The following is a 26,621-nucleotide window of genomic DNA, read 5'->3' on the forward strand; positions in this document are numbered from 1 at the left end:
TCCAAACAGAACAAGGCTAACGATTTTGGAGTAACAGTGATATTCACTTTGATATAGTTCAAAGAAGGAGGAGAAAAAAATAAAAATGAGACTGCAGTTTTTTCCCCCAAAGTCCAATGGTACATTTCAGTTTTGTTTCCCTTCATCCTGCTACCAGAGGAACAACGCCAGACACATTTCCATGGAATAGATACAGTACATAAAAGAGCATTTCTCTCTTCTTTTTTTTTGTCGTTGTTTTCAATGTTTTTGCTGCTCCTTTGTCGTTTTTTTTTTTTTTTGATTTATTGGATTGCAGTTGAAGCGATTTGCTCTTCATAAGTGCTATGATAAAACCCTTTGAATTTATAAAAGTCTTAGTCTCTTCTGTTTGTACAGTACCAAACGCAAGGAACACTCGTAGGTCTACTGCATTAGGAGAAACCCCTCTTATTTGGTATTGTGCCAGATACCCAGAACCATCCAATCCCGCTGCGGTTTCAGTCTCTGTTGGGTGTGGCTGTGGCACGCAGAGAGGAAGTGTGCATCGTTGTGTACCCAGTGTCACTTTTTCAGTACAGTTTGCCGCATGCACAGTTCAACAGCTGCATCTTCCTCTTTGCAGAGTTTTCCCAACAGCTTCAGGGAGATTGGCGGCCTGGAGGGAATCCAAGTTTTGAAAAGGGGTAAGGTTTTTCTGAAGTTCCAAAGTCTTGTGCTGAAACAAATCAGCATCGATCAAAAAACAAGAAAAATAACAAAAACGAGTTCCGGTGGACATCGAGTATGGACGGAAGAAAGGTCTATGGTGTATATTGCACAATGTAACTCTAAAGTAAAATTGCGTTAGTTTTTTTTTTCCTTCCTTTTGTGTTTTTTTTTATCTCCGAAAATTGGCTGGCCGTAGCGGCTGCTGGGCTTCATAACAAATCGGACAATAGAAAATTGGACAAAGCACCAGAAAAAAACGCCTGGGTTCCAAGTTTAAGGTGACCAGAAGGATCTGGGCTCGCAGACGTCAATGATTAGGTGCCACCGGACATACGGAACCATAAAAAAAACAAACACACGCAGCATGGTTGACAAATAATCTTCTCTCAGCTTATATGTTGTGATAGATGTCAAAAAAAATTTGCTCGGATTTCGACCTAAAAAAAAAAAGAGAACACTTAACAGCTGTGTCAATCCCTTTGAGAAAAATTAAAAATAATCAAGCAGATGATTGGTAGCGCCAGTCACGTGGCCAGGCCTTCTTACTGCCCAGTGACAGAGCTGGTCACCAGTCATGTCCTGTACCACTTGCTGGCTCAGAGGTGAAACTGTGCAAGATTTCAGCTATTTCTTCAGTTACAAAACAAACTTAAAAAAAAAAGGCGGCTTGGGAAGGACCTGGGCCAGAGAGCACTTAAGGCTAATATTAGTGCTGAGAAACAAACATGAACGTAACTAGTAAAGGTCTTTGAACAACATCATTGGCCATGGATATGCTGGGAATGGTCGTCTTAAGTCTTATTTTGGGATGATTTTTTTCTCGTTTGTTTTTTTTTTTTTTTTGGAGGGAAAAGGAAAGTCTCAGATGGCAGCTTTGATTGCTTCTCCTAAAAACACTTCACACAGAATGTAATGTATACTTATGGAAAAACGAAAAAAAAACACTTAAAAGGTTTCTTTGTGTTGTGTCTCATTTCAGTTTGTTTGTTTTTTTCATATGATGCATTTCAAAAATACCAAAAGGAAAAAGAAAAAGTAGATTCTTTTTCCTCAAAAATGGTAAAAGAAATAAAAAAAAAGGACCAAAGTAAAGCAGAAGGACTGGGGTCTGCAGTCTGTGTGGTGGGGACCCCAGCCTCCTGATTCACAATTCACAGTTCAAAAACAGTTCAAATTGATACTGATTATCGCCACATGATTTGCTTGGGTTTTGCTCCTGTTCATAATGAAATTTTTTTTTGTTGTTTTGCTTTTTTTTTCTTCTTCTCCGCCCCACCCTCCACCATTGGCTTACATGACATGGTGGCGGTGGGTGGGTAGGTTGGTTGGTTGGTTGGTTAGTGTATCGTGGCATCATCCTACATGGACTCCCCACTCAGCAGATCTCCAGGCAGCAGGGTGTTAATGGGGGTGGGGCTCCCAATCACACGGGCGTCCTCTCCGCTGGGCGGTCCCCACAGGCTGGAGTACTGCGGCACGCCGCCCCACAGCAGGTCGCCTCCGCTGGCCTTGCCTCCGCCGCCGCCGCCGCCGCTGCTCCACTGGCCGATGGAGTGGGACTGCGTCGCTCCGCCCATCCGGTTTTGATTGGTTCCCGGGTTGGCCTGCCAGCTCGTGGTGTTTGCCCCCAGCGACTGGCCTTGTGCAAAGAAGCGGTTCACCTCCTCCTCGCCGGCAAACTCCGCCAGGATTGTGGTGTTTCCAAGCACACACCTTACAGAGGAAAAAAAAAAAGAGAAAATCATTGGTTTTAGTATCAAAAATAAGAAATGATCGGCTTTGATGAAGAGAAAAGGTTCTTCACGTTATGGAGGAACAAACCGCCATTGTTATATATATATATGTGGGGCTTCACTTCATCATTGTGCTTTACTGCTGTAACCACATTTCGTGTTGCTGATAAAAAAAAGTGGGTCACACGTCTTGTGTTTTGTTTCCATGACAACCAGCGGCAGCAGCTCCCACTATTAGCGACGCAAAAATTAGGGACTCTTGCGACACTTGGAGAAATATCACAGCAAGTGTTTCTGTAGTCTGGCTCCACAGTGGTCCTTTTCTCCCCTCCACCATAAACTGATTACAACAATCACTGTAATTATAATGCAGAGCTGACGACAGCACGACTCTCCGCCTCCTCCTCCTCCATGTGACCGTCTAGATCCAGAAATAACGCTGCCGGCCCATATTCAAAACACTGAACTGTTGTTAGCTGGGAAGACATCAAAAGGAAAACAGGAAGATGGGGTTTTCCTGAAGCGTTCCCCATTTTCTTTCTCGGTTATCGCTGCTTCCTTCTATTACGAGAAAGGCAGCGCACGTCAAGAAACCAAAAAAAAAGGATCAAATTATGTTTCAGTTTTCTGGCTGATGTAAGCGACTTTGCTGAGGCTTACATGTGCAGGGACTTCTGGGCCTTGGCAGCCTCGTCCTTGGAGCTGTAGCGCACCACAGCGTTCCCCTGGGTCAGGTTGAGATGGAATGTGATCAGGGGGCCATGCTGCATGCACAGGGTCCGCAGAGTGGAACCATCAATCTGAAAACGAAAGCACACACAAATAAAATGCTGTTAGAACAAATATTAAAGTTTATTCATGTATTTTCCAGTCACTGTTTATTCATTTCACACACTGTCTGCTCTTTATTTCAGTGATTCATTGATTTATTTAGTGTTTTCTTCCACATTACTCTGACTTCCTTCCCTCCATGTAAGCATTTTAATTAAAGTGCCGGATCGTATTTGTTCCATTTTTGGTGCTAAAGCATTCAGATCAATCATTCGATGATTGAGCGGATCCATCCTTGAAATCCTCATATTTACATACTGGCTCTATGAGATACCCTGTGGTTTCCATCTACCAACACTGAGCAGACCAGAGGACATACTTGTGGGGTGAGGTTCCTCAGCACCAGCCAGCTGCTGGTCCTGTTGGAGCTGTCGGTACTCCACGTGGTTCCCTCTGTTACAGAAATGCAAACATAGTCAAATATGATGTTAAGAAGGAAGAGTTTTATTGGAGAAAAGTAAAAATGTTCTGCAATATTGTTTCAACCCGTTATTCCAGGGACAATAAAGGTAGTCTGAAAGGTTAGATACAGGTCAATTTCTCCTTAAAGCACTGGGCCAGAGCAAAGTGACAGAGTGACAGTATCCTTATGAGGTAATTCCCTGGTAAAGTGTTACTTTCAAAATGAAATTTCCTGTGAGATCATGTGTGCTAGGTTTCTTTGCCCCTGTGATGCACGTACAGAAAGGCCAGGTAGCTCTGTGCTCGAGGTCGGAGAGTTCAACTACAAAGTGTGCTGTCACGCCTTCCACCGATACCGATCTGCTTCAGCACACAATACTCGTCTGCGCTGCTTAAAGTAGTTTTTCCCTTTTGCTCGGTGAAGGTTGATGTGTCATGTCAAAATAAGGTCACACATGCGTTCCTAAAATGTGGCTCTTGTTGCACAGCCGGTAAACCTCAAGATGTCAGTTTAGCAGGGTGTGTTCAGCTAGCGTAAAAGGCGAACGCTGTGACTGCACAGTCGCAGGTGCGAGCAGCACCACACCTAAGCATCCTCACTCACATTTGTGTTTGATGCGTGTGAAAGTCATCGGAGTGAGTGATAACTTACTGATTTATTCTCACTGTCAAAAACAGATGTCGAAAACGGTTTCAGTTCAGCAATTTCTGAACAATTCTTAGCACCATCTGATATAGCAATTACGATAAGGCAGCGCTGTGAAAACTGAAGCGCTTGCTCAAAGGGAACTACTAAATTTATTCAGTTTTTCCTTATAAATATATTTCAAGGTCTTGAGCTTAATATGTGAAGTTTCTTGAGATGACTTAGGTTGTGAATTGGTGCTGCATCAAAGTGAAACCTGGGACTCAAGCGTCAATACACGTAGCTATGTAAAGCAAGTATTTGAGCAGCCTATACTATACATTTTGCAAAGCTTTTGCCTGTACTTTTCCCCTTTTTCCCAATATTACACATTAGAAAACAGTTAAAACTGCAGATTGGTTGAAAACTATGGAGGAGTGGTGCATGAGTTTGAGTGTGATAGTTTCATATCTGATTTTAGTTTTGGGTTCATAGTAAAAAACAAGTCCTCACCAGAGGAGTACGAGCCACTCCAGCCTTGGGCCAGGCCCAGTGAGTTGCCACCCCAGGTGGAGGAGGGCTTGGTGTTGGTGAGGCCTGGCGGGGGCCGTGATGGAGCTGTGGTGTTGCGTGGCCCCTGAGGGACTTTCCACAGCTCGTGGGACAGAGAGGCTTGGCTCTGAGAGATGGGTCCTGGAGACCAGGTGGATTTCATGTCAGACAGTTTACCTTTAAACAAAGGGTGGAGAAAGAGAAGAGGTAAGAGAAAATCACAATATGCACAGATGTAGATCTAAGATGTAACAGCCTCTTCTGGGGTTAGCTTTAAAAGGTGCAAACAAAGAGGCAAACAGCAATAAAAGCCTTTAGGAAAACTTTAAAATGTATTCTTCTCAATATCTGTAAAACACTGATGATGTATTTGAAATAAACAGATAAAAGTTGCATTCACCTGGAATATTTGTGTTTTAAAGTGAATTCAGTCATGACACAATAAATGATTGCTTGTTTGCATGTGGTGTAAAAGAAAACTAGGTCAACTGGAAGTCTCCTCTGTATGTTGATTGAGAAAAGATCTTTAAATAGTTCTGCTCATTGCAAGCCCTGCCTTCCCATGAACATTTAAGGAAAATACACTGAAATAATAGTTTAGAAATTCAGTTTTATCATAAATTTAATTGCAATAGTTTTGTATGTTTAACAAAAAACCATCACAAATGACATTCACAAAAAAGAACGTTCTCATGAATTCCTGTATTCAAGCACACAAACACATCATACAGGGTGTGTACAGACATTACAACCAGCTGGGTGAGGCTTGTTGTTTTTCGTGGGTTTGGCACAAAGGTTGAGGGTCACTTTGAGGCTGCTATCTTAGTTTTGGTAAAGGTGTGGTCTAAAGGCACTGAAGGAACAAGCTGAGGTATGACTTGAAGGAAGAAAAGTCATAAATACAGGTCAGGGGTTGAGGAAGGTTCAAGACAAGTAGAAACCCTAGCGGGGTGTCAGGGCTCCCATATGGGTGAGGAGAGGTTGTGCAGGTCCACACATGGGGGTAAGATACTCTGAATGTGTACCTGAGCTGTCTCCATCACAGGACGACAGACTGAAAGAGCTAGAGTAGCCACTGACTGGCCAATCACTGCTGGTAGGAGGCAGAGAGCCGTTCGGAGGTGGAGAAGCTGGGGAAGTGGCTATATGGTCACAGAGATAACGGTGTGGTGAACAGAAACAGACATTAAAAAAACAAAAAAAACAAAACAAAACAGGTAAGTTCATGTATGTAGCGCAAGCACATGATGTTGGGGTCTGTGATGTAGCAGAAACAGTTACACACATCAGCTCGTGGAAGTGATCTTGAATTCACATGTAATTTAGCATGGCTGTGTTTTTTTTTTTGCAGGGTTGTACTAATGTTTGTGGCCTTCCATACCTCCATTCCTGTCTCGCAGCAGGTATCTGTTGACGTCGTGGATGTTGGTGTTGATGGTGGGACCGCTGGGGACGCTGCCAGGGGTCATATTGGGGTCATTCTCAGGGTCGATGTTCTGAAGGCCCTTCCATGGCACCCCTGGACAGAACTCTGAAACATAAAGACGGGGTAATGAGTGGAGCAATAATGAGACGACAAGATTAGATTTTAAGGAACTTAAAAAAGTGTCATTTCATGAATTTACCACAGTTTGAACACATCTAATAAACCTTTAAGAAACTGTTTTCCTCAAAAATTATTCTTAGTGTGATGCAAGAACTGCAGAAAAGATTTTTTTTTTTTAAATGAACCTGTTCCTTGTTGGAGTGATGCATGTGAAACCTATGAAGACAGCCTAAAAAATATATTGTTCTAAGCCCAGAATGCATCTGTTTATCTCTTCCTCTATATCTACTTGTAGACCCATCACCTGCTTCAACACAAGCTGCTGTTGTGACCCAGGACAAAGCCATGCTCATTGTTCTTTTCCTATTATGTCAAGTCAAAATGTAGGCCGTGTTTCTAGCCGCTAGCAAATTCAAAGCAAGTCAATTCCAACTCTTTTGCAGTCAACTCAGTGCTGACTGCAGCCTCACAACTGCCCCCCACGTCAGGTTTGACTATAATAAAAATAATCTACAACTGAGAAAATGAGCAGCTACTGTAAACTGAACAATCAGATGCAAGAAAAGTAAAAGCACAATTTGTATGTCATCCTCACCTGGGGGCCAGTTAATGTTGGTCCCGTTGGAGATCTTTTCGTTGGGGCTCTTGCCCTGGCCCCAGCTATCAGGGGGCACCAGGGGGCTGGTGGGGGACTCAGAGCTGGAGATTAGATTGTAAGGGCTGTATGAGTCCTCCAGCTGGGGAGGCTTCCCAGGGGGGACCAGGGAAGAGGCAGCAGATATGGCACCTAGCATATATAAAAGAAAAAAAAAAAAAAGAGAGACTCAAATTAACTTAGGTAGGCTTTGAAGGATGAGAACATGATTACAGGCGACCACTTCATTGTTTTCAAGTGAGAAAACAATACAACCATATAGGAGTTAGTATCATGATGTTGTGTCTCACACTCTTAACTCACTCCAGTTCAAATCATCAGCTTCTGCCAAACATGGCCAAAGAATGCGATATCTATAATAAGCCAAGTGTCTGTTAAGGCCGCCAACACATCTTTCCATCGTGGGGAAAAATAACGAGAATTAATAATAAGTGTGCATGGAAAACAGATTCTTATCCAGGTATAAGATCATAAACGGGCTGTTTGGAAAAAAAAACAGAACCTGATGATATCTTAAAGGTTACAATGGAAAGCGCAGGAGTTGACAAGTTTGTCAGTTAACCAGTATCTCATCTCAAAACAATATACAAGTTATGTTTTGGTAGGAGGTCAGCAGTATTTATGTGCACTCAGTGAGTGTGGACATATTTCAATGGGACCAAACTGACCTAAATATAAAAACGCATTTTTTGGTGTTGAAAAAAACCATTACATATGATGTTTAAGGACCGAACATCTACGTGTTTATAGCCCAAAATTAGTGGTGTCAAAGAGCTCAAGCAGATTTTGACTGCTATGTCGCTGCTGTGGGCGGCATTCTAACACCTAAGATAAGCGTTTCTGGCAGCGATTCTTTGATGAGAATGAGCTTGTAGTCACAAGGTGTGAAAAAAAACACCAAAACTTGAAAGATACAAGCGACAACAAGGGGAATGTCAGTCGCTGAGTTTCTCATGTGGAGAGGCTTTAACGTTTCAGCAGTGTCACAGTTATCACTATGCACGTGCAGGAGGACTGGGCAAAATCTGTAATATGTGAAAAAAATGTGTGACTACAGAACAATTTGTAGGAGTGTGTGCAGTGCACGCTTGCCTGTGTGTTACTACAACGCACCGTGCTTATTGAGGTTGTTCTCCAAATTTGAAGAGTTGCCAGAGAGGTTGTCCATGGAGTTGGAGTGTGTCCACTGGGACAGGCGAGATTGGGGCTGAGGGGGCTCCTTCAGGGACAGACCCCCAACCTCCATGCAGTTTACATTCATGTTTGGATTCAGTCCAGCTACACACAAAGCACAAGAATAGATCCGTTATATCCTTTGGGACAAATCCAGTAACACAGCTAGTAAAAAAACAAAACCCAGCAAAAACACAACATAATCACGTTTTCTACTGGCAGATCCAGCATCAGTTTAAACACAAAATATCTGAATACATGAACAACTAACAAATGCATGCAAGTATGTCTTAGGTTTACTAATAGTTTACATATTGTCTGTATGAATTGTGAGGTGCTGCATCAGGCCCTATGTATAAACGGGGGGTGTGCAAAGGGACAGTTGTCACAGTTCAAGCAAAAGTAACCAGCAAAAAAAAAACCCAAATTGAACCCTGTGTCATGCATCCCAGACTCACAGAGAGGGTAGGTGCTGTAGGCGTTGGGCGAAGACGGCGGCTCTTTGGTGTGCAGTGTGTCGGAGAGGCCCGGAGCCTGGTGTGGGCCTGTGAAGGGGTCCAGGGTTGATTTGCCGGAGCCAGGGCCTCCAGCAGGGCCACCGGGGGGATGCAGACCAGCGGACGAAGAGGAGGAAGAGGAGGAATGAGAGGGAAGTTGCTGCTGCTTCATCAGCAGCGCCTGGTACAGCTGACGCTGGTGCTGCTGGATCTGCTGCTGCATGTTGGTGATTGTACGTGCAACCTGGGAGAGAAGAGAAGGATTGAAACAAGACAGTATTAGGAAAGGAATTGGCGAATGAAGGCAAGAAAAAGCAAAAAGATGAATCAAATTACTCCGTCGTAAAAAAAACAAAACAAAGACAATGTATGAGAAAGCAAGGAAGCGAGTGAAAATGAGATTAAAAAGGAAAGGATGTGAAAACAAGAAAATGAAAAGTGGTGGAGAAAAAATGGTAGTGAAAGTTGTAAAAAGCAAATCAAGGTGATAAGAAAAAAATATGACTATGAGAGTTTGGTTTAAGTTTAGAAAAAAAAATCATGGGAGAAACAAGCAGCTGCTCAGAAAAGCATCACTTCTTTGAACAGGCCTTATCTTGTTGCAGACATATTAACAAAAAAAAAAAAGGGGAACAAACTCTTTTTTTTTCTTTTGCACACACACACTCAGTGAGAAGTACTGCGTTCCCATGCAGATATCTACAAGCTTGAGCAACTCCTGCTGTACCAATGCATGCTGTTTTTCTCTTATGGTATCATGTGAGACTGAAAAACATTTATTGAGAAAATTGAAGTTGTGTCACAGTGTTTTTGAGTCAGTGTTCACATGAGAGGAAAGATTTACACAATCATATTTTTTTGCTGCTGTAATCGTGCGTTTGTTAACTCACTTGCTGCTCTTGTTGTCTAATGGGGCCGGAAACATTGCGTTGCGCCTGCATCATCTGCTGCTGGATTTGTAAACGCTGGTACGCCTGAATCGAGGGAAACAAAAATACAGAACGGTGACGACATCGATAATAAGAAAAGGAGACAGGAGCTAAACGTTTTGTTGTATTAACCCATAATCATGCACTGCCACATGCACACAGTCTCTATTTTTGATTAGATGTTAAAATCAGAAGTAAAATCAAAAACTAACTTTACCACATAACCAAATATGAGATATGTTCTGACATTCTGCACTTGGTTTAGTCAGTTTTCTATTTAGTTTTGAGCCCAAATCTCTTTAAAAAAGTCCACAACACACAGTCTCTGCCTCAGGAAAGGATGATGCCTCACCATTTGCAGTTGCTGAAGTTGGTACAACAGGGTCATTTGTTGAGGGTTTATTGGTGAGGTTAAAAGTGCAGGGTTCAGACCAATGTTTTTTGCTGCAAACTGCAAGAGCTGTGCTTGGACCTGAAGGGGAGGAGAAGAACGGGGAAGGGAGAAAGGAGAGATGACAAGTAAGTCACTGCAAATCACAACAGCTGCACAAGAGCACCCTCTGGCAAGAGAAAGCTAGTCAGTGCTGCATGTGTGCAAGGAGGAAGAGAGAGAGAGAGGAGATGTAGAGTCCAAAGCAAAGAGTTATGCCAAGAACTAAGAATAAGCCAAGCTGGTAGAGTAAAATCCAATATGCAGAGTATTTAAGCTTTACTGCAATGCAATAAATTTACAACCACTGTGAGCAAAGTACAACTCATGGATTGAGACAAAATGCAGGGGAAAGATTTACTAGTTGTTTAAAATGATGGGTGTCAAATTGTGTTTCCTGGTCAACACTAAAAAATAATGTAGCTGCATGTAACAAAACCAAAATGAACATTAGCCCGTGTGTGCATTTACCTGAGGGGAGAGAAACTGAGGCACTTGAGCACGTAGACTAGGCTGGGAGGAGCTGAGAGGTGGCACTGGTGGCTGAGGAGGCTGCTGCTGCATGGCCCGGGTTTGTGCTGCTCCACTACTGCCAAACATTCCACTGGGTATCTACAAGCAGGAGCCGCAACGGTACAATGAAATCTCCAGTCGGCATTACAATCACTCGAGCAATTTCAAGAGTACGGTCACGAGTTAAGCAGTCTAGTCTTTATGCACTCGATGGGGTCGTTCAACACGCGAATGAGCGCACGAAAAAGGAAAAAGTTAAAGTGCACTCAAAAGCCGAGCATGGGTCGATGATATTACCAGCTCACATACCAATATCTAAAAACATTTTTCATTTTCATTTAGCCTCAAGGTCCAGCTTGATACCGCACTTTGTGCACCAAAGCACACACTGAACACAAAGTAGAAAGCAGGTAGCTGTTAGATCATAAAATGGGCCAAAACAATTATCCTGGAAAAGGCAGCTTCATTCACATTTCCAGCTCTGTGTGTTGGTGGAGAGGTCTTTCTATTCAGTGCCTTTGTTTGGACTTCAAGGACATACTGTAGTTTTTCTGGGCCATGGCTGCCTCTGGGGGTGATACTTGATAGAGCATAACTATCTGATTTCAATGGACACTTCAGGCAAGGTCATACACACATAAGTGAGCAACACAAAAGAGGAGATTTGGGAGCGCTTGTGGGAGAGAAATGTGTGTAAATCGAATTCAGCTCATCCATTGTTTCTATTACTGCGTCATGTTCATTCGAATCCTGCATACAGTTATCACAAATGACTGCTTCTGCATTTACATTGCGACAAGCACAAGGTTTAAGCCTGTCAATATATTCTGTTGTTAATGAAACAAGTCTTAAATTGTGGGTCACAAATGATGTATAATAATGCTGCTATTATCTATTTTAAACTCTTAATTATACATTAAAACAGAGGGGGGGGAAACAATATATAATATTACCTGTCTGTTGTTCAAGTTTTGCATGGCCAGCCCCGGATTGCCCTGTCCCAAACCCTGCCCAGGAAGGCTACTGTTGGCCAGGGGGAGCTTCAGGCTGGGGGAAGGCAGAAATGGTGATGGGGGGGCGTCATCTGACAGGACACCATCCTGGAACAGAGCAAAATGAACACTTTAGCAGAATAAAGGCAGAAGAAACGTGACAAACACAAATGAAAAAACAGATTTTAATACTAAAATTTGTACGAAGGATAATAATTCTTAACCTTTCTTTGTCACATGTCAACATACATACAATATAATTCAGAGTAGTGACCAAACTAAAAGTCAGCATTCCCAATACATTCTTGGACAAAGCTTGATGATATTTTTTTTTTTTACCTTGTCGAGAAAGGTGGTGCGGTCGGAGGGGTCTTTGGAGAGTGCAGAGGGCCGACACACAAGAGGCTTGTTCATGCCATTGCTGTAATCAGATATGCCCATGACCCGCTTGTCCAGGTCCGTCTTCTTCTCTAACAGGGCGGCTGGAGGCAGAAAGGAGAATCGCAGAGGTTACTATCACATCTAGTAGACAAATCCACTGTGTGTGGATATATTTATTTATATTGTCACAACATAGTGGGGTTGTATTTCATCTAGTAAGTGACGCGCTTCAAATCAATTTTTCTTCTTCAAATGCAGAAAATGCATTAAATGAGAACAAATATCCTATTTCAGAGAAATGGATGGCTCACAGCCAAGTCATGGTTTCTGTGTCCACTTGTCTGTGAGGGTACACATGACATAAATTTTCGGCTGCTCGCAGTCAGACTGCAAGCACACCAACTGCACAAGGAGAACAAATGTTGCTCAAAACAAATGCTTGTGTAGAAGATTGTGCAGAAATCCTGTGCTGTGTGTACCTACTCTGCTCAACACGCACACCTCAGAAATGATCATTGACATGGTGCGACAGACCAATCTGTAAATAGCTGGTATATCCAGGAAACATTTCCCCATATGTCTTTTTCTACGTCCAATTTAAGGGGCAATGCGACCGTCTGCGCAGAACAGCTCAGACTTATGGCAATATGAACAGAACCGTGTGTAGTCCGCTTTCAAAGCCCATACCGGTCTGCGCACATGGATGCAGGAAGCCTGAACTGGCCTTAAATATTCCCCAAAATTGAATTGTCACAACAGTACCGAATTATGAACTGGTTTATTTGAAATGCTTAAAAAAGCTGAATATTTGTGAATAAAACCATCTCATAAAGGCATCTGCACAACAAACACAAGATCATACATTCTGCACAAGTATGTTGTTGAACTTACTCATGGCCTGGTCAAGGTTCATATTGTTGCTCTTCAGTGCCTCCTCAGCAGGGTCTCTCTGTAACACATGGGTAACACACACTTGTAACTAACATTAATTATAGAAAAAGGTCTGATTTACCACTTTTCTCATGTATCGATGGCTGGATGATTCGTATTTATTTTGCAAAAATTACACAAGTGGATCAACAAGAGAAAGCTTGTTAGTATTTTGCACTAGCATAAAAGCTTCTTTCTATATACACAGTTTCCATACCGGAAAGCCCATGTCAGTGAGCTGTTTGATGAGACGGTTCATGATCCAAGCCTCATCTGGCTTGTTACCCATCTTCCCCTGAAAACACACAGAGCAAAATATTGTTTTAATGAATTTTACCAAACAATGCAGTCATTTAGAAGGTTTGTTTATGACAAACATTAAATGTGTTCTCTAACCTTGCTTGGGCACTTCTTGGGTCCATTGCCCCAGGAGTTGCAAGAAGAGCTGCTCTCCTGGGAGGTGGGGCTGTTCCATACGTCCCCATCCTCAGTGTCCCATTGGCCGGTAGACATACCCATCTCCTCTCCTCCATTTCCCCAGCTATCTTGCATAGGTTTGGGGCCTGAAAAAGAGACATCAAATACAGAATGAAGATGTGAGAAAACAACAATAAAAAACACTAAAACAGTGCTTTAGTTTAAGTATCCTGTCTTCAGAATACTTGAACTATTTCTGAGGGTGAGCAGTGGGCATTTTCCAATCTGACCACTTGGTGTCACTGTTGCTATTTGGCACTCTGTACTTTCCTCCTACACCACCTATTATTTCAAACATTTCAAACCAAGAGCACAAATAACTAAGACCCGCTGAAGCGTGGCATTGCTTTAATCCGAGGAACACTCTGGTAGCACTAACAAAAACGTTCACAATTGGCAGAAATGGTACAGGTCTGCAGAAACGTCCTGGTTGCTTCTCTAATCGAAGTGTGTTGTACACACATACGGCAGGCTACTCTCAGTCTTTCACAGGAAATCGTGGACAACCCAAAACAGCTGAACTATGCACAAGCAAAACTTCACACACTTGAAGGTGAAAGTCATGCTCACAGGTCTCGCATGTAATCTTTAGGAGATATTAATGCAGTTACCAGTATGTTGTATTTTCTACACCAGCACATCCAAAACGAACAACATTAGAAACTGCTCCTTCAAACAGTTTGGGATGGGAGAGTTTGAACGTGAATAACTAGAAGTAGTAAACATAGTCCTGCACCAGGACATCAATTCAGTGCCAGGCCATGCTGAATTTCTATGGTCGACATCATGCATTACTGTGTCTGCAAATATTCACTCCTGAGTATTACCTGGCTTGCAAGGTGCAGAACCTGGGGGTCCATTGGCCCTGCCATAGGGGCCAGAGGTCTCATGGCCACCATCTCCCCATCCTCCTACCCCACCTGGGGGCTTGCCCCAGGCAGAGGTACCATTGTCCACAGCTGACGGTGGAGCTGCTGGCTCTCCCCAAGCAGGCTCTGACTTGGGCTGAACACCGGGAAGCTCTCCCCATCCTGGAAGAAAGAGGTCAATTAGAAAAAAAAATAATGACATGGCCCTCATTACAGCACAAATCTTCATCCACCTGTAATTATTATCATCAGTTATATATTATTCCTCTTATGACTTTCCATGATAGCTAAACAAATTATGCTTGTAAGATTTAGAATTTAGGGCATATCTGAAACCAGTTTGGTTTTAGTGAGATATTGAAGTCTGTGTTATATTCAGGCACAAGTCAGGTCTTGAATGTCCTGTAGCTGAATCATAGTGTCTTGACAATTCAAGTGTATGACAGCTACTGCAATGGCTACTACTAAATTTTTTTTTCTTGTGCAGTCTTTTCAGGCTCTTAATGCTGAGCTTCAGTGACATGTCAACAACAAACAACAAGCTTGTCAATTGTGTGCTGTGCTGTCAATATATAGAAGCCTTTCATGCCAGCCTCCTCCTGCCAGCAGCAGGCCATTGACAACCCCAGAATGTAGGGTGGTGTGTCTATGAATGATCAGGAGGATAAAGAGAGAAAGTGGGAAGGTCAGGAGAGGCCAAGATAATAATGGCTTCAGTAGAGATGGCTGATTAAGTATAACTGTTGATAAAAAAAATGTCTTAAGGTGGTACTTCATGGTAGATGCAGTACACACGATAAACAGCAGGGGGCAGTAGTCTCATTCACAACTAAAAGGATTGGGAGACTAATATTAAAGCTCTGCCTTGTCTATATACATGGCCTTTGTCTTCACAAAGACTTACTGGAATTTGCTGAAGCACTAACTAAAGCCTACTGTTTTAATGATGTATCTATGACCATTGTGAGGATGTCAACTCCTCTGAGACTATCTCCAGAATAATCACTGTGAGAATACTTTGAAGGAATAATCTTAGTTGCCAAAGTTTTTTGTAATTTTGTCACTCAATGAGTCAATAATAATAATTTTCTCTTTAAGCATCATGTGTCGTTTTGGACAGACAAGGAGACAGGCATCTTGTCAATACCAATAAAAAATATAGCTACATTGTCAGAAAGAAAATAAAAAAAAATCCTAAAATACTCAATCTTGAAAACATTACATTTCTAGAAAATCAGTTTGAAACATACTGCAATCTTAAATTTCTTTGTCTTTTTTAATTGGTTTTCCAGTGATTATGCTTTTGTTTTTAACCAGTTTCAGAGTATCAAATACTAGCTTAATTTCAAATAGCATAAAATGTAAGTTTTTTTTAATACCTGGGTTGGCGAGGGGAGGTCTACCCTGGGGGCCGGCACCTGGATGTGAGGTGGTGTTGTTGGGTGACCCATTGTTGTTTCCATGGTGTTGCAGGTGAGTTGGGGGCTGGCCATGATGGGGATGGTGGTGCATGTGGTGAGGGTGATGGTGATTGTTGTTGCCGGGGACAACAGAGTGATTGTTGTTGTTATTGTTGGGCATAATCATTCCACCATTCTTACTGGGAGGTGGGCCGCTGTTGCTTGGGTTACCGTTGGGATTGTTTCGATCCCACATGTTGACAGTCTTGTTGTAGGTGTTGGGATCACCCCAAGTGGATGTTCCGTCATCAATTTCCATCTTCCTGCGAATAGAAGGAGGAGAGGGCTCTTCCCAGCCAGTAGGCTCCATGCTTTGATCCTGTTTGCTGGCATTTCCCCAGCTAGAGTTGCTCTGCTTTACAGAACCGGGACCACCCCAAGAACCAATGCTGCCACCTCCTCCACTGCCAGTGCTGCTGCTGCTGCTGCTTTCCTGGGGCTTGGAAGAGCCCCAGCCTCCCTGTACTGGGCCATTGGCACGTGGGGTCTCCCCCCAGCTGTTGTTACTTACAGCAGGAGTAGGTTTACCCCAGCTTCCTCCTCTGTTTCCTCCTCTAGGGCTTTCCTTCCAGCCACCACTTCCTCCATTACCTCCTTCTCCTTCCCACATGCTGCTCGAAGACCCATTTTTCTTGACGTCTGGCTCTCCCCAGTCCCCTGTGCTGGAGCCATTGGTGCCCCCATTACTGTTGCCCCAACCATGGGAGCTTTTGGGACCCTCTCCCCAGTTAGTCGGCTGGCTTTTCATCATTCCTTGATCCCAGCTGGGTGACTTGTCCTCAGAACCCCAGGATGGTGTGCCCCCATTTTTAGGACCATTGGTAGGCAAAGGATCTCCCCAGCCACTGGTAGTGCCATTTGGGGCTTTACTGAGTGAATGTGGGGTGTCGCCCCATCCTGATCCAGTCTGGATTGGCTGAGGTGGGGGGGCTCCCCAGCCAGAGGATGATCCTTCACTGTCACTTTTTCCTCCAGACCCAGGCCTCTGACTGGGACCAATGTTGGGGTTAATTGTACCTCCATTGCTTGATGAAGGTCCACCATTAGAGCTGGAGGCTCCTATAGTGTCTGAGCTGCTAGTGCTCTTCCCATCATCAGAGTTGACTTCTTCCATCTCCCATACAGTGTGCTGTCGGATGGGGGTCTGTCCCCAACCCGAGTTACTCAGCACTCGGGGGTCCAGGTCCTGCCGGGGTAGGACAGGGGCAAATTCCACGCTGGAGGGTCTGTCTCTGCGATGGGATCGACCTTCACTACTGTCCCCACTATCTTCACTTGCTGGGGCTGTTCCAGGCTGCTGGCCCCATGAGCTAAGTTGCTGCTCCTGGCCGGAGCCCGAACTACCAGCATCTACTGAGTCCCAGCCTTTAGTTGCATCTCCACCACCAGAGGATTTTCCCCAGTCACCCCAGCCACCACTTCCACTACTTCCTCCACCACTGCCTTGGCGGCCCCAGGCAGAAAGACCTCCAGAAGGAGTTGAGTCCCAGCCTGAGTCCTTAGGGGATTCAGCTGCCTTGGTTTCTCCACTACCCCATACAGAGCTGCCTGTTGTGTCCCCATTGAGCTGGGATGATTCAGTGGGTGACTGGCCTCCCCAGCCAGTTAAGCCATGGATAGGGCTCATAGGCTCCTGAGCTTGTTGCTGCTGTTTAGTGTGGTTTGGTCCGTCAGTGTTAAGGTTAGCAGGCTGCATATTGAAGGACAAGTTTGTGTTGGTTGAAGGGTGCTGTTGATCATTTTCGTTAGCACTTATCATGCCAACCCAACCTCCCCCACCATTATCCGCATTTCCCAGGCTCCCATTCCCCATGTTTCCATTGCCATTTATACCTGGCGGGAGAGTTGAAGAATTGGACACCCCATTGGGGCCAATGCCACCTCCTCCACCACCCTCATGGCCCAGAACAGGCCAGGCAGAGGGGTTGGCATTAGGGTTGAGGTTCAAGTTAAAATTGGGAGAGCCCCAGTTGTTGGGCGCTCCTCGGCCACCGTTCATACCATCTTGTTTCCCATCTGAGCCCCAGCCTCTATTACCTGCCAATGTGTTGGTTGATCCAGGTCCTGTCATCATGTTATTGTTAGCTTTGAGAGAAGGATAGTGGGCCTGCTGGCCTGCGGCACCTGTGGCCATACTCAGAAAACTACTCCTACTGGTGGTAGTGACAGCACTGGTCTCTAGGTTAGAGCTAGCTGAGCCCAAGGGGCATTCTGGTGTTGCAGGGTGGCTGGGGTCACTACTGCGGCTGATGGAGGGCCAAGCTTCTGTGTCACTTCCGTCAATAATCACTTTGTCCCAGCTGTTGGCACTGGAGGGGCTGTCAATCGGTACAGAGGTTCCCCAATGAGAGATTTCATACTGGGCACCAGGGCCACTCTGAAGAGATATGTCTGTAAGAAAAAAAATGGTAGAGAACAAGGGAGGAGAGGTTTGGGACAAAGGGGGTAAGAGGGATACAACGAAAGGAGGAACATAGACATGAAGGAGGATGTGAATGACAGAAGATGCAGAAATGTAAAAAATAGAGGAGAGATGTAGTGACAGAAGTAGACAAAGGATGAAAAAGTTAACAAAAGAGGAAGGGATAGGGAAAAGGGGTGGGGAGAGAAAAAATACATTAGGTTAGACTATAGAACATAATGTAATACAGGTAGGTTCACAGTCAGGCTACAGTTAGTTTCCTGAACCAATTTTATCTTCTTGGTTGGTTAATGCTAGCTATCAGACTTGGCAGTATGAGATGGTCACACTTGCACGTTCCACAATCCAAGACATAATCACAATGCACAGCCAAGCGTGTTCCATGTCATATCAGCTATGGCATTTCCATATATCCTTGCTCCCGGTGCAGTCAGCCAAACAGAAACAGGGAGATCGAGCCTTTGCGTTCGTCACTTTATTCATCTTTCTTTCCTCCTCTCCTTCTCCTCACTTTCAGCTTAACTTCCTGCATGATTTCTCTTTCAGGTCGTTTCCTCTTCCCTTGCTGCCATGTTGTGCCTCTTACTTCCTTCGCCCTCTTTTGATGCCCTTATGTATTATTTTTTCCCCCTCCCCCCCACTTCTCTCTCTCTGTCCATGTCTCCTTTCTCCCTTTCGTCCCCCACCTCCTTCCTCACCCTCTAATTTCTCCCACTCTCCCCTCTGCACTCCTCTAACACCCAGCAGTGAGAGGCCCATCCGTCTCCATCGTGGCTTCGCTGGCTGAGGCTGTGAAGGGAAGCCCAAGTGGAACGCCGCTCATTTATTGGAAAGAAACCAGGACGGCTTCTCATCCATCACTCCCTACGCTCCACCAGGCCTACTCCTCCTCCAACTGCACTGCACTACGAAAACCACGAAACACTTCCTCCTAGCTTCTGTGAATAATCGTGTGTGTCTGCTGGCTTCTCACTACCTGCATATACATACTTCTGTATGCATATGCATTAGATTCTGTATATTTCTGGATTATCTATATATATCACAATGTGGGAACTAAGGACTGCATGTAAATTCTGTCCTACTACTTCCAGCGTTTTAAGCAGGATCTGCAAACCACACTATAAAAAAAAAACCTGGCTTTTACAACAATTCTCTGATCAGCGTGGTATCGCACACAACCAAATTCATTAGGCACAAAAGCATCCCATCAGATGGGGAACTAATAATAGACTGAGTCGATGCAGTAAAGGGGTAATCAATCAGTGGGAGGCAGCTAATCAATGATCTTATTAATGCTAGTGGGTGAGAGCAGGGAGGCTATCGATCCAGCATGCAAACACCCTGACCACTAGGCCAGCCTCAGGCAATTGGCTAGAAAACCAATGAGACCTACTGCTATTAATATGAGCAGCACACAGGCCAACCAAGCATATGAAGGGAGAAAATCATCCAGTAACTCTTTGAGGAGAAAAGAAGATTAATGTGTATTCTGAAACAACAACCACAACAGCAAATAAAAGATACTTATCTGAGTGTGTTTTCAAAATTTCCGTGTAAGGTAAGTACGTTTCAAAAGTAAAACAGTACATATACTAGAGCATTAACAATACCATGTGTTTTTATGCAACCATGACATTCTTCCTGAAAATATCAAGGCCTAATAAATGTTGTATGTACAAAGTGCAAACAAAGACTGTATATAAAAACAGTCACTGTCAACAAGAATTAGAAGGCCAACACACAATGGCTATCTTTATGAGCTGCTGCAGTCAGTGTGACTCACTAACCTTCAATTGTAAAGTTATTGCTGTTAGTAAAACATTTGTTCGTTTGGCAATTTAGCTGCCTTGCCGTCTATTACTTTGCGACTAACTTCCGTCAGACTGTTGCAGTGATTTCAATAAAAGCTGGAAGTTATCCCCTATGAGATAAAGACCAAGTGGTCAAAACAGTCCACAGAGATGAGGGGGAAAGTCCATTTGTTTGAGTTGTAGGGACACATACACAAACGCTGGCAGATATGTGGCTTTAAGATACTGCGCAACATGCCGCAGAGAGAGTGTGAATGAAATTTTTGCCTCAACACACTTATCTCCACTCCCCAGGCAGCCTTATCGCACAGGGTCGTCAAGACTGATGGCGCGCACATACGCACCAGCACTAGTCTGCAGTCAGTTTGCAATCAGCTGAAAACAGAATAATAAAAAAAAAAAACCTACTGAAACATCACAGCAGAAGTGATCCCTCATATCTGCTGGAACTGTGCTTTTCTTTTAAAGTAAAGCTAGAAGTTGATGAAGATTAAAAACAAGGCAGATGTGAGCCTTCATTTAGAGAGTAATAACAGGATTTACAGAGTATACTACACGCAGTCACAATGGACGCATTCATCCATGGATTACTTTTATTACCGTTTTCCTTTTATAGCAGCTGAGGTTAGCACACCCAAAGCCTAACTGCACATTCCCTTTAAGGAAGGTCGTAACAAAAGCAAATCTGAAGCTGAAAATTTGACATATCGCAAAAAAAAGAAAGAAAAAAGTGTTTACATTAACAGCTCTGGAGCAAACAGTAGTGTCACCAGAAGACAGCAGTATACGCTACAATACACACGGTTGTATTAAACAGAGTAGAAAAAGCCAAAAACAAAGCCCCTGGCTAAGCCAAAACAGAAACAAACAAAACAAGGGTAAAATGGAGATAACGATTCAAGAATAGTTTTCAATCAGAGTGGTAATTATATTTTAATGTCAGCTGGTATTGGCCACGTTTCATGTTGTCTGGAAGCGAAGACAACAAAAGAAGCAGAAAGCAGCTGATCCGTAATGAGAGTAAATTGCTAGCTACGTCAGAACGTATTCAAAAAAGGTGTTTCCATCTCCCACTACATGCATGAACTCTGTTTTGAAAATGTGAAAATTCTAATGCAATACTTCAAAATGCTAAAACAAAACAAGAAACATTATGGAAACATGACTAGGGGGGTCTATTGTGGACAGTGACTCTAAGAGAAGCGCCAGGACGCAATACCATTACACTAATTAGCTGTAAAGTTCCTCGACGAGCACAATAATTACTGAAAGTCTGCCCACTGTCCTGATGATGAATGAAGAGTCCCTGTTCATGTGATGTTACCACAGCGCCTCTCTTCAAAGAGAGAACAGTTGTATGAAACACTATTTACCACAAATAAATGTTACCATCAAAAACCCACAGATAGATAAGTAATTAAATAAGAAGCTTCAGTAGTTGGATGTATTCCTATTTTGCATTTTGAGATGGAATATTCAGTCTCTAAATTTATCAAATACATAAGACATGCATTTAAATCAAGGTGTTCAGTATCAAATGCCACTGCTAGCAACATCGAATGAGTAAAGTCTCCGAGTGTCACGGAAAGCTGATTTGGCACTATTTCAGACCTACTCATTTGGCGCATGCCTCTTGCTGCCCAATTAAATTGTAAATAAAAGAATAAACAACACTCAAACAGCTGCTCTTTTCTTTTACCACTGCAAGCTCTCACTGGCTTCTCGATGCTTGTTTTCTAAACGCAGACACTAAAACACAACAGTATCACCAAAAAGCCACCAGTGTTACTCCTTTTTTCTGCTCTGTCAATACGAGCTTTCTGAGCAAAGAGGAGCGCCATTTTATCAGACCTGGACCCCGTCCAAGAAGCTGGGCGACTGCAGCCTCAGGAAAATTCTATTTGGTTCAGCCGACCCCACACCCACCCGGCATACCTTCCTCTCTCATATGCACATTTTGTTTCCTGAAGAATGGGAGAAATAGGCTACATGACAAGTTAATCAAAGTGTGGAAGGCGGCGATGTTTTAGCACTCCTGTCACAGACATTATGAACGAACGCGGTTTCAAACAAAAAAGCCCCACGTGGAAAAGGATAGAAAAGGGAGACTGTGCTGCCTGCAGTCGAAAAAAAAAAAGGGGTCAGTCAGGGAGAGGAAGAGTGGAAAAATACCTGAGGAGAGGTGCACCGGCTTCAGTGCTTACACAGATCCATGCAAGAATAGGGAAACAGCAGACGTCCTCTGTCTGCGGCAAGCTGCTTGGTGTAACCACGAAATCTCTGCAAAAGCAATACACTGCGGCCGCTGGGTGACGAGGCTGTATCCTGGACCTACAGCACAAGCTCTGTGAATGCATTTGTGTAACTGCGCGCTACGTAAATAGCAAATCAGCCTCAACAAAAACGCACTATTATGGGCTCCACAAAAGGCGTATTTATCACAGGACTACTGGCTTGCATTACATTGTACAGGTTTTTAATGCTATTGTGTCTAGCCCTGTAAATACCAACATGTACGCATGTGTGGACTAATGCAAAGCAGCCTCTTTTTTTTCCTTTCACCTCAACATGGCTCGATTGTTCCCCTTTCAGCTGCCTTCCCAGACATTCCAAAAAAGGTCTTGCTGATTCTTGGCAATCATTGATTTGAGGGAGGGGCATGAAAGCAAGCTGAACACGAAAAACAAAGACGAGGGGACAATTATTTTCATACACCATTTGCAATCATGTGTCAGTAATGCGTTGCTGCTTTCATCCTGGTTGCAATTAGGAGGGCAGTCTCTGATTACACTCCGTGAATGAAAAGGGTCAAAAATAAAAACAAAGGGGCCCTCTATGGCTCGTCGTGCCTCCGACAGAGAGAGCAAGACGGCCTTTTTGTGCACACGCAAGTGCAAGTCCATGCATGTGAATGCACGTCGGCTCGCTGAACAGAACTACATAGAACTATACAACCACTGGGTTACAGCTGAATAGTAACAAAAAAAAAAGGATCCTAATGGTGAGAATACCAGCAGTGCTTGTCACAATAAAGTGCCAAACAACAGAAACAATACAGTGACGACTGTGTGATGCCAGCTTGCCAGAGTTGAAGCAGAAATAAGCAAGAGATGAACTCCTGATAATGAGACTTAGCTGCCATCATGGAAATGGGCATTTAGCCAAGAATTAAATGCCTCCCCTCCCCTTCAAATAAAATAAAGGCAGGGTGACAGAAAGAAAAGAGAGAGAGAGGGTGGTAGGGAGAGATGGGAGGAAAGTCTGGGGGGAGGGGTTGGCGCATACATTGGCAAGGGAACAGAAAGGGAGACGGTGAAAGGGAACGCATGAACAGACGAAGAAAGGTGGTGTGGCAACAACCTGATTTCTTCAGCTTGACTCGGAGCCGCAGACCGAGCCTGCTTTTCTCAGCGCAAACTGTGGGACGACATAAAACCAGAACCAAAGCAGGAGGGGACGTTTATTAGTCTTTTGTCCCCAAATAGACCCTCTCCATCTCTCTCTTTGAGGAGAGCTTTACGCCCACTCACATCAAGGACGGCATGTACTTGTTTTTCCGGAAGCTGGGAGAAAAAGAAAGACTGAGGGAATGGTCTCGGGGGGTTTAAAAAGCTCATCATTCATGTCTGTTTACCTCTGCAGAGAGAAGAGAGAAAATAGGAGAGCGAGACCATGGTGACTTCTCTGGTTTCCCTGACAGAGGCTGGATTAATGAAGCCACTAGGGGGTTCTCTCACTTGTGTGCGTATGTGTGTGTCACAGCTTGAGCGCACGGGGCAATCTATACCTCCCTGGCTTCATTAGGGCCAAGCAGTCTTGTGATTATTTGACGACTTTAAAACATACAAATAACCAAGATCTAAGGGGTGGTTATTTTTACATCTTAATCGTGGCACATTTGAAGGAGATCTGCATTTGCCCCACATGGTGCTCGACGAACATTACATGTTTTAAAATTAGAAAACTGTCGAGCGTTTTAAAGCTTATCGAAAAAGACAACTTCAGTAGTTTAAATGCTCACATCCACATGAAGCCTGTAACTTAGCAAACTAAAAATCCAAACCACTTCACCTGCAAATCAAAGAGGGGGCAAATGATAGGGCCAAGTGTTTTACAAGTACCCAGCAGAGTGCCTTCTGGCTATGCGTTCTGTCTGGGTGACCAGCAAACAGCTGTTGGGCTGCAGTTCCCACAGTCTTAAGAAACCCCCATTCCAGCACCTGCTACTGAGGAGCCTGTCTGGGCGGCTGCTGGCTGCTCTGGACTACTTAATGGTCCCCAGTCAGCTGGAGAGATGGGGACGGTGGGTGCGACAGAGGGATGGAGAGGAAACAGGGGGTCTCTGTCTGGTGGGACAATTAAATGGGGTTGGGAGAGCAGAGGTTATGTGGGAGTGTGGTGTCTGAATGCTCTTAAATCTAGAGGGGGTTGCCATTCACACTTTGGGGACGGGGAAGTGTGTGACAGCATGCTGGAATTTTATACATTGCAAATCTGGACATATTCCATACAACCAATTAATTAAATCAACTGTGTTTTTCCAAGCCAAGACTTGTTGACGGTAATCGAAACAAGTCTCAAAAAAGTGCATTCAGGACATGTAACCCTGATGTACTGTTTGCTGATGTGTATACTTGTGTACGTTCCCCTTTAAACTCTGAGCCAGCTGGCCTGCAAGGGAGACGCATATCGGAGAGGACACAACTAGGTCAGACTAGTGTGTTCTCGCTGCTGCACAGCCATTACATATATACATGCGTTTGTGTTTGCATGTGCACAAGTACAAAACTGAACCATCACATCACCACATCCCTGAGGGCCTCGGTAACCCCACTAAAGGTCAAAAACTCTGTCCTCAGAACCGAGTTCATCCCAAACTTGCAGCTACACAAAGAAAAGGAACTTTGTCTCCATATTTGAAGGAGATATACGAGCACAACATGATGCCGTGATTTTAATAAAATAAACAAATCCCAGAGTCGCACATGTACTGGTGCCTACATGATCAACCAACAGAAATTAATTAAAGGAAGTTGTTTTTTTTTTTTAATGGCATCAACCACAAAAGTTTAATGTTAAGAATAAAGCAGGAGACTCGGGTCTAAACTGCAGAGCGGTGAATTTAGCTACAATGTCCACTCTCTAAATTATGTATGCTAGAATCATTGCAACAACAGGGCCTCTGGCTTGAGGCTATTAGCTGAGCAGACAAAAAAGAACAGGCTGCGGATTGGAGGCCCTCGGGACAAGAACAAGACTGGAAAGGAGGTGGAAACCCAGCCAATGGCTACTCCGCCACAGGCTGTGTTGTACTCATAGACCCCTGGGAAAACCAGAGTGAGGTAAAAGGCCAACCAGGACAACAAGTGCTGAACTAGGGACAATAATAAGGACATTATAGGTTAATACACTCAACCAGGGCATCTTAACTAGCGTGGAGCCCAAAGGAACATATTTCTTCAAATCTAAAGGCTCAGACATATTGCTTCTCTTCAGTGAGTTAAGCCTGCAGCCAAATTTAGATCCTGGCCCACAGCTGAGGAAACCCTGCACTAAACAGCTGAGCACATAGGGGAAATACGATTATATTATTATGAACTGAAATAAGAATTTTCAGTGTCTGAGATGATAATAACAAAAAATATGGCTAACTGAAATTAGCCAAAATATACAATGTTTAAATACCTTTTGTAACGGGCACTTTTCATTAAATAGTTAACCATACAGAAAAACATAACCCCCCCTATAAAATTGTGTCAATACAAGATCTAATAAACAAGATACAACTTGAACACAGGCATCCACTGACTGGCTGCATCGGCTTTAAGCTCTCGTTTGATGCTGTGACCGGTGCCATAGGCATGAGAACAAGCAGCACGCAAAGATCAGTCGCCTCAGTAATGCAGAGGGTTGTAGTTTTCTAACCAGCAATGCCATGCACCACAGCTGCTTGTTCACAGAGCGCCCGACGTTCTCACAACAAGCTCAAAGGTCTAACCATAAAAACACTGCATGGGAGTGCTACACAAGCATCTGCACATCCATGTCTTTAAAGTTACCCTGTGTTACTTTGGAGGGTGTTAGGTTCCACCACCTTTGTGTCTGTGTACATTAGACACATTTTTCATTGCTTTACATACAAAAGAAATACAGAACAAAGCATAAAACGCCTTATGATGGGTATCTCAGGATATGTTCATGGTGGCACGAAAGAAGAAAAATCATGAGTGTGCATATGACGAGAAAAACAGTCACGGCCCAAAACAGAGAATAATGACATAAATAACTCATGGCCATTGTTAAGTAACACATTACTTGCATACAAATACACGCAACCCCCTGCACAATGAACCCCTTAAGGCAGGTTCAGTATTAGTGATCTTATGGGCCAACAAAGAGTTCATTAAAATCCTACCGCTGGCTAGAACGGTCTCAGTGTGTACATGTTCCTGTGAGTCGAGAAAAAGACAACACAGAGGCTAAAACAACTGAGCAATGTTCTTCTCACTTAGACTACCACATCTAAACAAGATTATCCCAGGCTTCTGACCCAAAAAAAATGGTATGATTGCCAGTGTTACAAGCACCAGAACTGCACAAAAAGCACAAATGAAATTCTTTCAGAAAGCCCATGAAAGGGAAAAGCAGAAGTAAAGATAGCAGTCAACTGAAAACTTCTGAGACTCGAGTCTTAGGTTTT

The 26,621-nt window shown here is 43.8% G+C and overlaps 1 protein-coding gene across 2 annotated transcripts in view; it reads right to left on the reverse strand.

Annotated features, from left to right (window-relative positions):
* Positions 1 to 1,713: 1,713 nt before the first annotated feature.
* The window catches only part of LOC103364512 (trinucleotide repeat-containing gene 6C protein-like), a 49,852-nt gene continuing 24,944 nt past the window's right edge, over positions 1,714 to 26,621 (reverse strand). For both annotated transcript variants that reach the window (XM_008291668.1, XM_008291659.1), the window contains 18 exons: positions 15,605 to 18,076; positions 14,184 to 14,387; positions 13,276 to 13,442; positions 13,097 to 13,174; positions 12,841 to 12,898; positions 11,908 to 12,050; positions 11,530 to 11,676; positions 10,535 to 10,675; positions 9,986 to 10,105; positions 9,595 to 9,678; positions 8,666 to 8,948; positions 8,148 to 8,312; positions 6,975 to 7,166; positions 6,215 to 6,364; positions 4,795 to 5,010; positions 3,574 to 3,647; positions 3,084 to 3,223; positions 1,714 to 2,403 (listed from right to left, as the gene is read on the reverse strand). In XM_008291668.1, the coding sequence (XP_008289890.1) occupies positions 2,049 to 2,403; positions 3,084 to 3,223; positions 3,574 to 3,647; positions 4,795 to 5,010; positions 6,215 to 6,364; positions 6,975 to 7,166; positions 8,148 to 8,312; positions 8,666 to 8,948; positions 9,595 to 9,678; positions 9,986 to 10,105; positions 10,535 to 10,675; positions 11,530 to 11,676; positions 11,908 to 12,050; positions 12,841 to 12,898; positions 13,097 to 13,174; positions 13,276 to 13,442; positions 14,184 to 14,387; positions 15,605 to 18,076 (5,189 nt within the window). In that variant the 3' untranslated portion in view covers positions 1,714 to 2,048. The remainder of the gene's footprint in view (positions 2,404 to 3,083; positions 3,224 to 3,573; positions 3,648 to 4,794; positions 5,011 to 6,214; positions 6,365 to 6,974; positions 7,167 to 8,147; positions 8,313 to 8,665; positions 8,949 to 9,594; positions 9,679 to 9,985; positions 10,106 to 10,534; positions 10,676 to 11,529; positions 11,677 to 11,907; positions 12,051 to 12,840; positions 12,899 to 13,096; positions 13,175 to 13,275; positions 13,443 to 14,183; positions 14,388 to 15,604; positions 18,077 to 26,621) is intronic.

Source organism: Stegastes partitus, unplaced genomic scaffold (genome assembly GCF_000690725.1).
Source record: "Stegastes partitus isolate 25-593 unplaced genomic scaffold, Stegastes_partitus-1.0.2 Scaffold17, whole genome shotgun sequence".
Classification (NCBI taxonomy): domain Eukaryota; kingdom Metazoa; phylum Chordata; class Actinopteri; family Pomacentridae; genus Stegastes; species Stegastes partitus.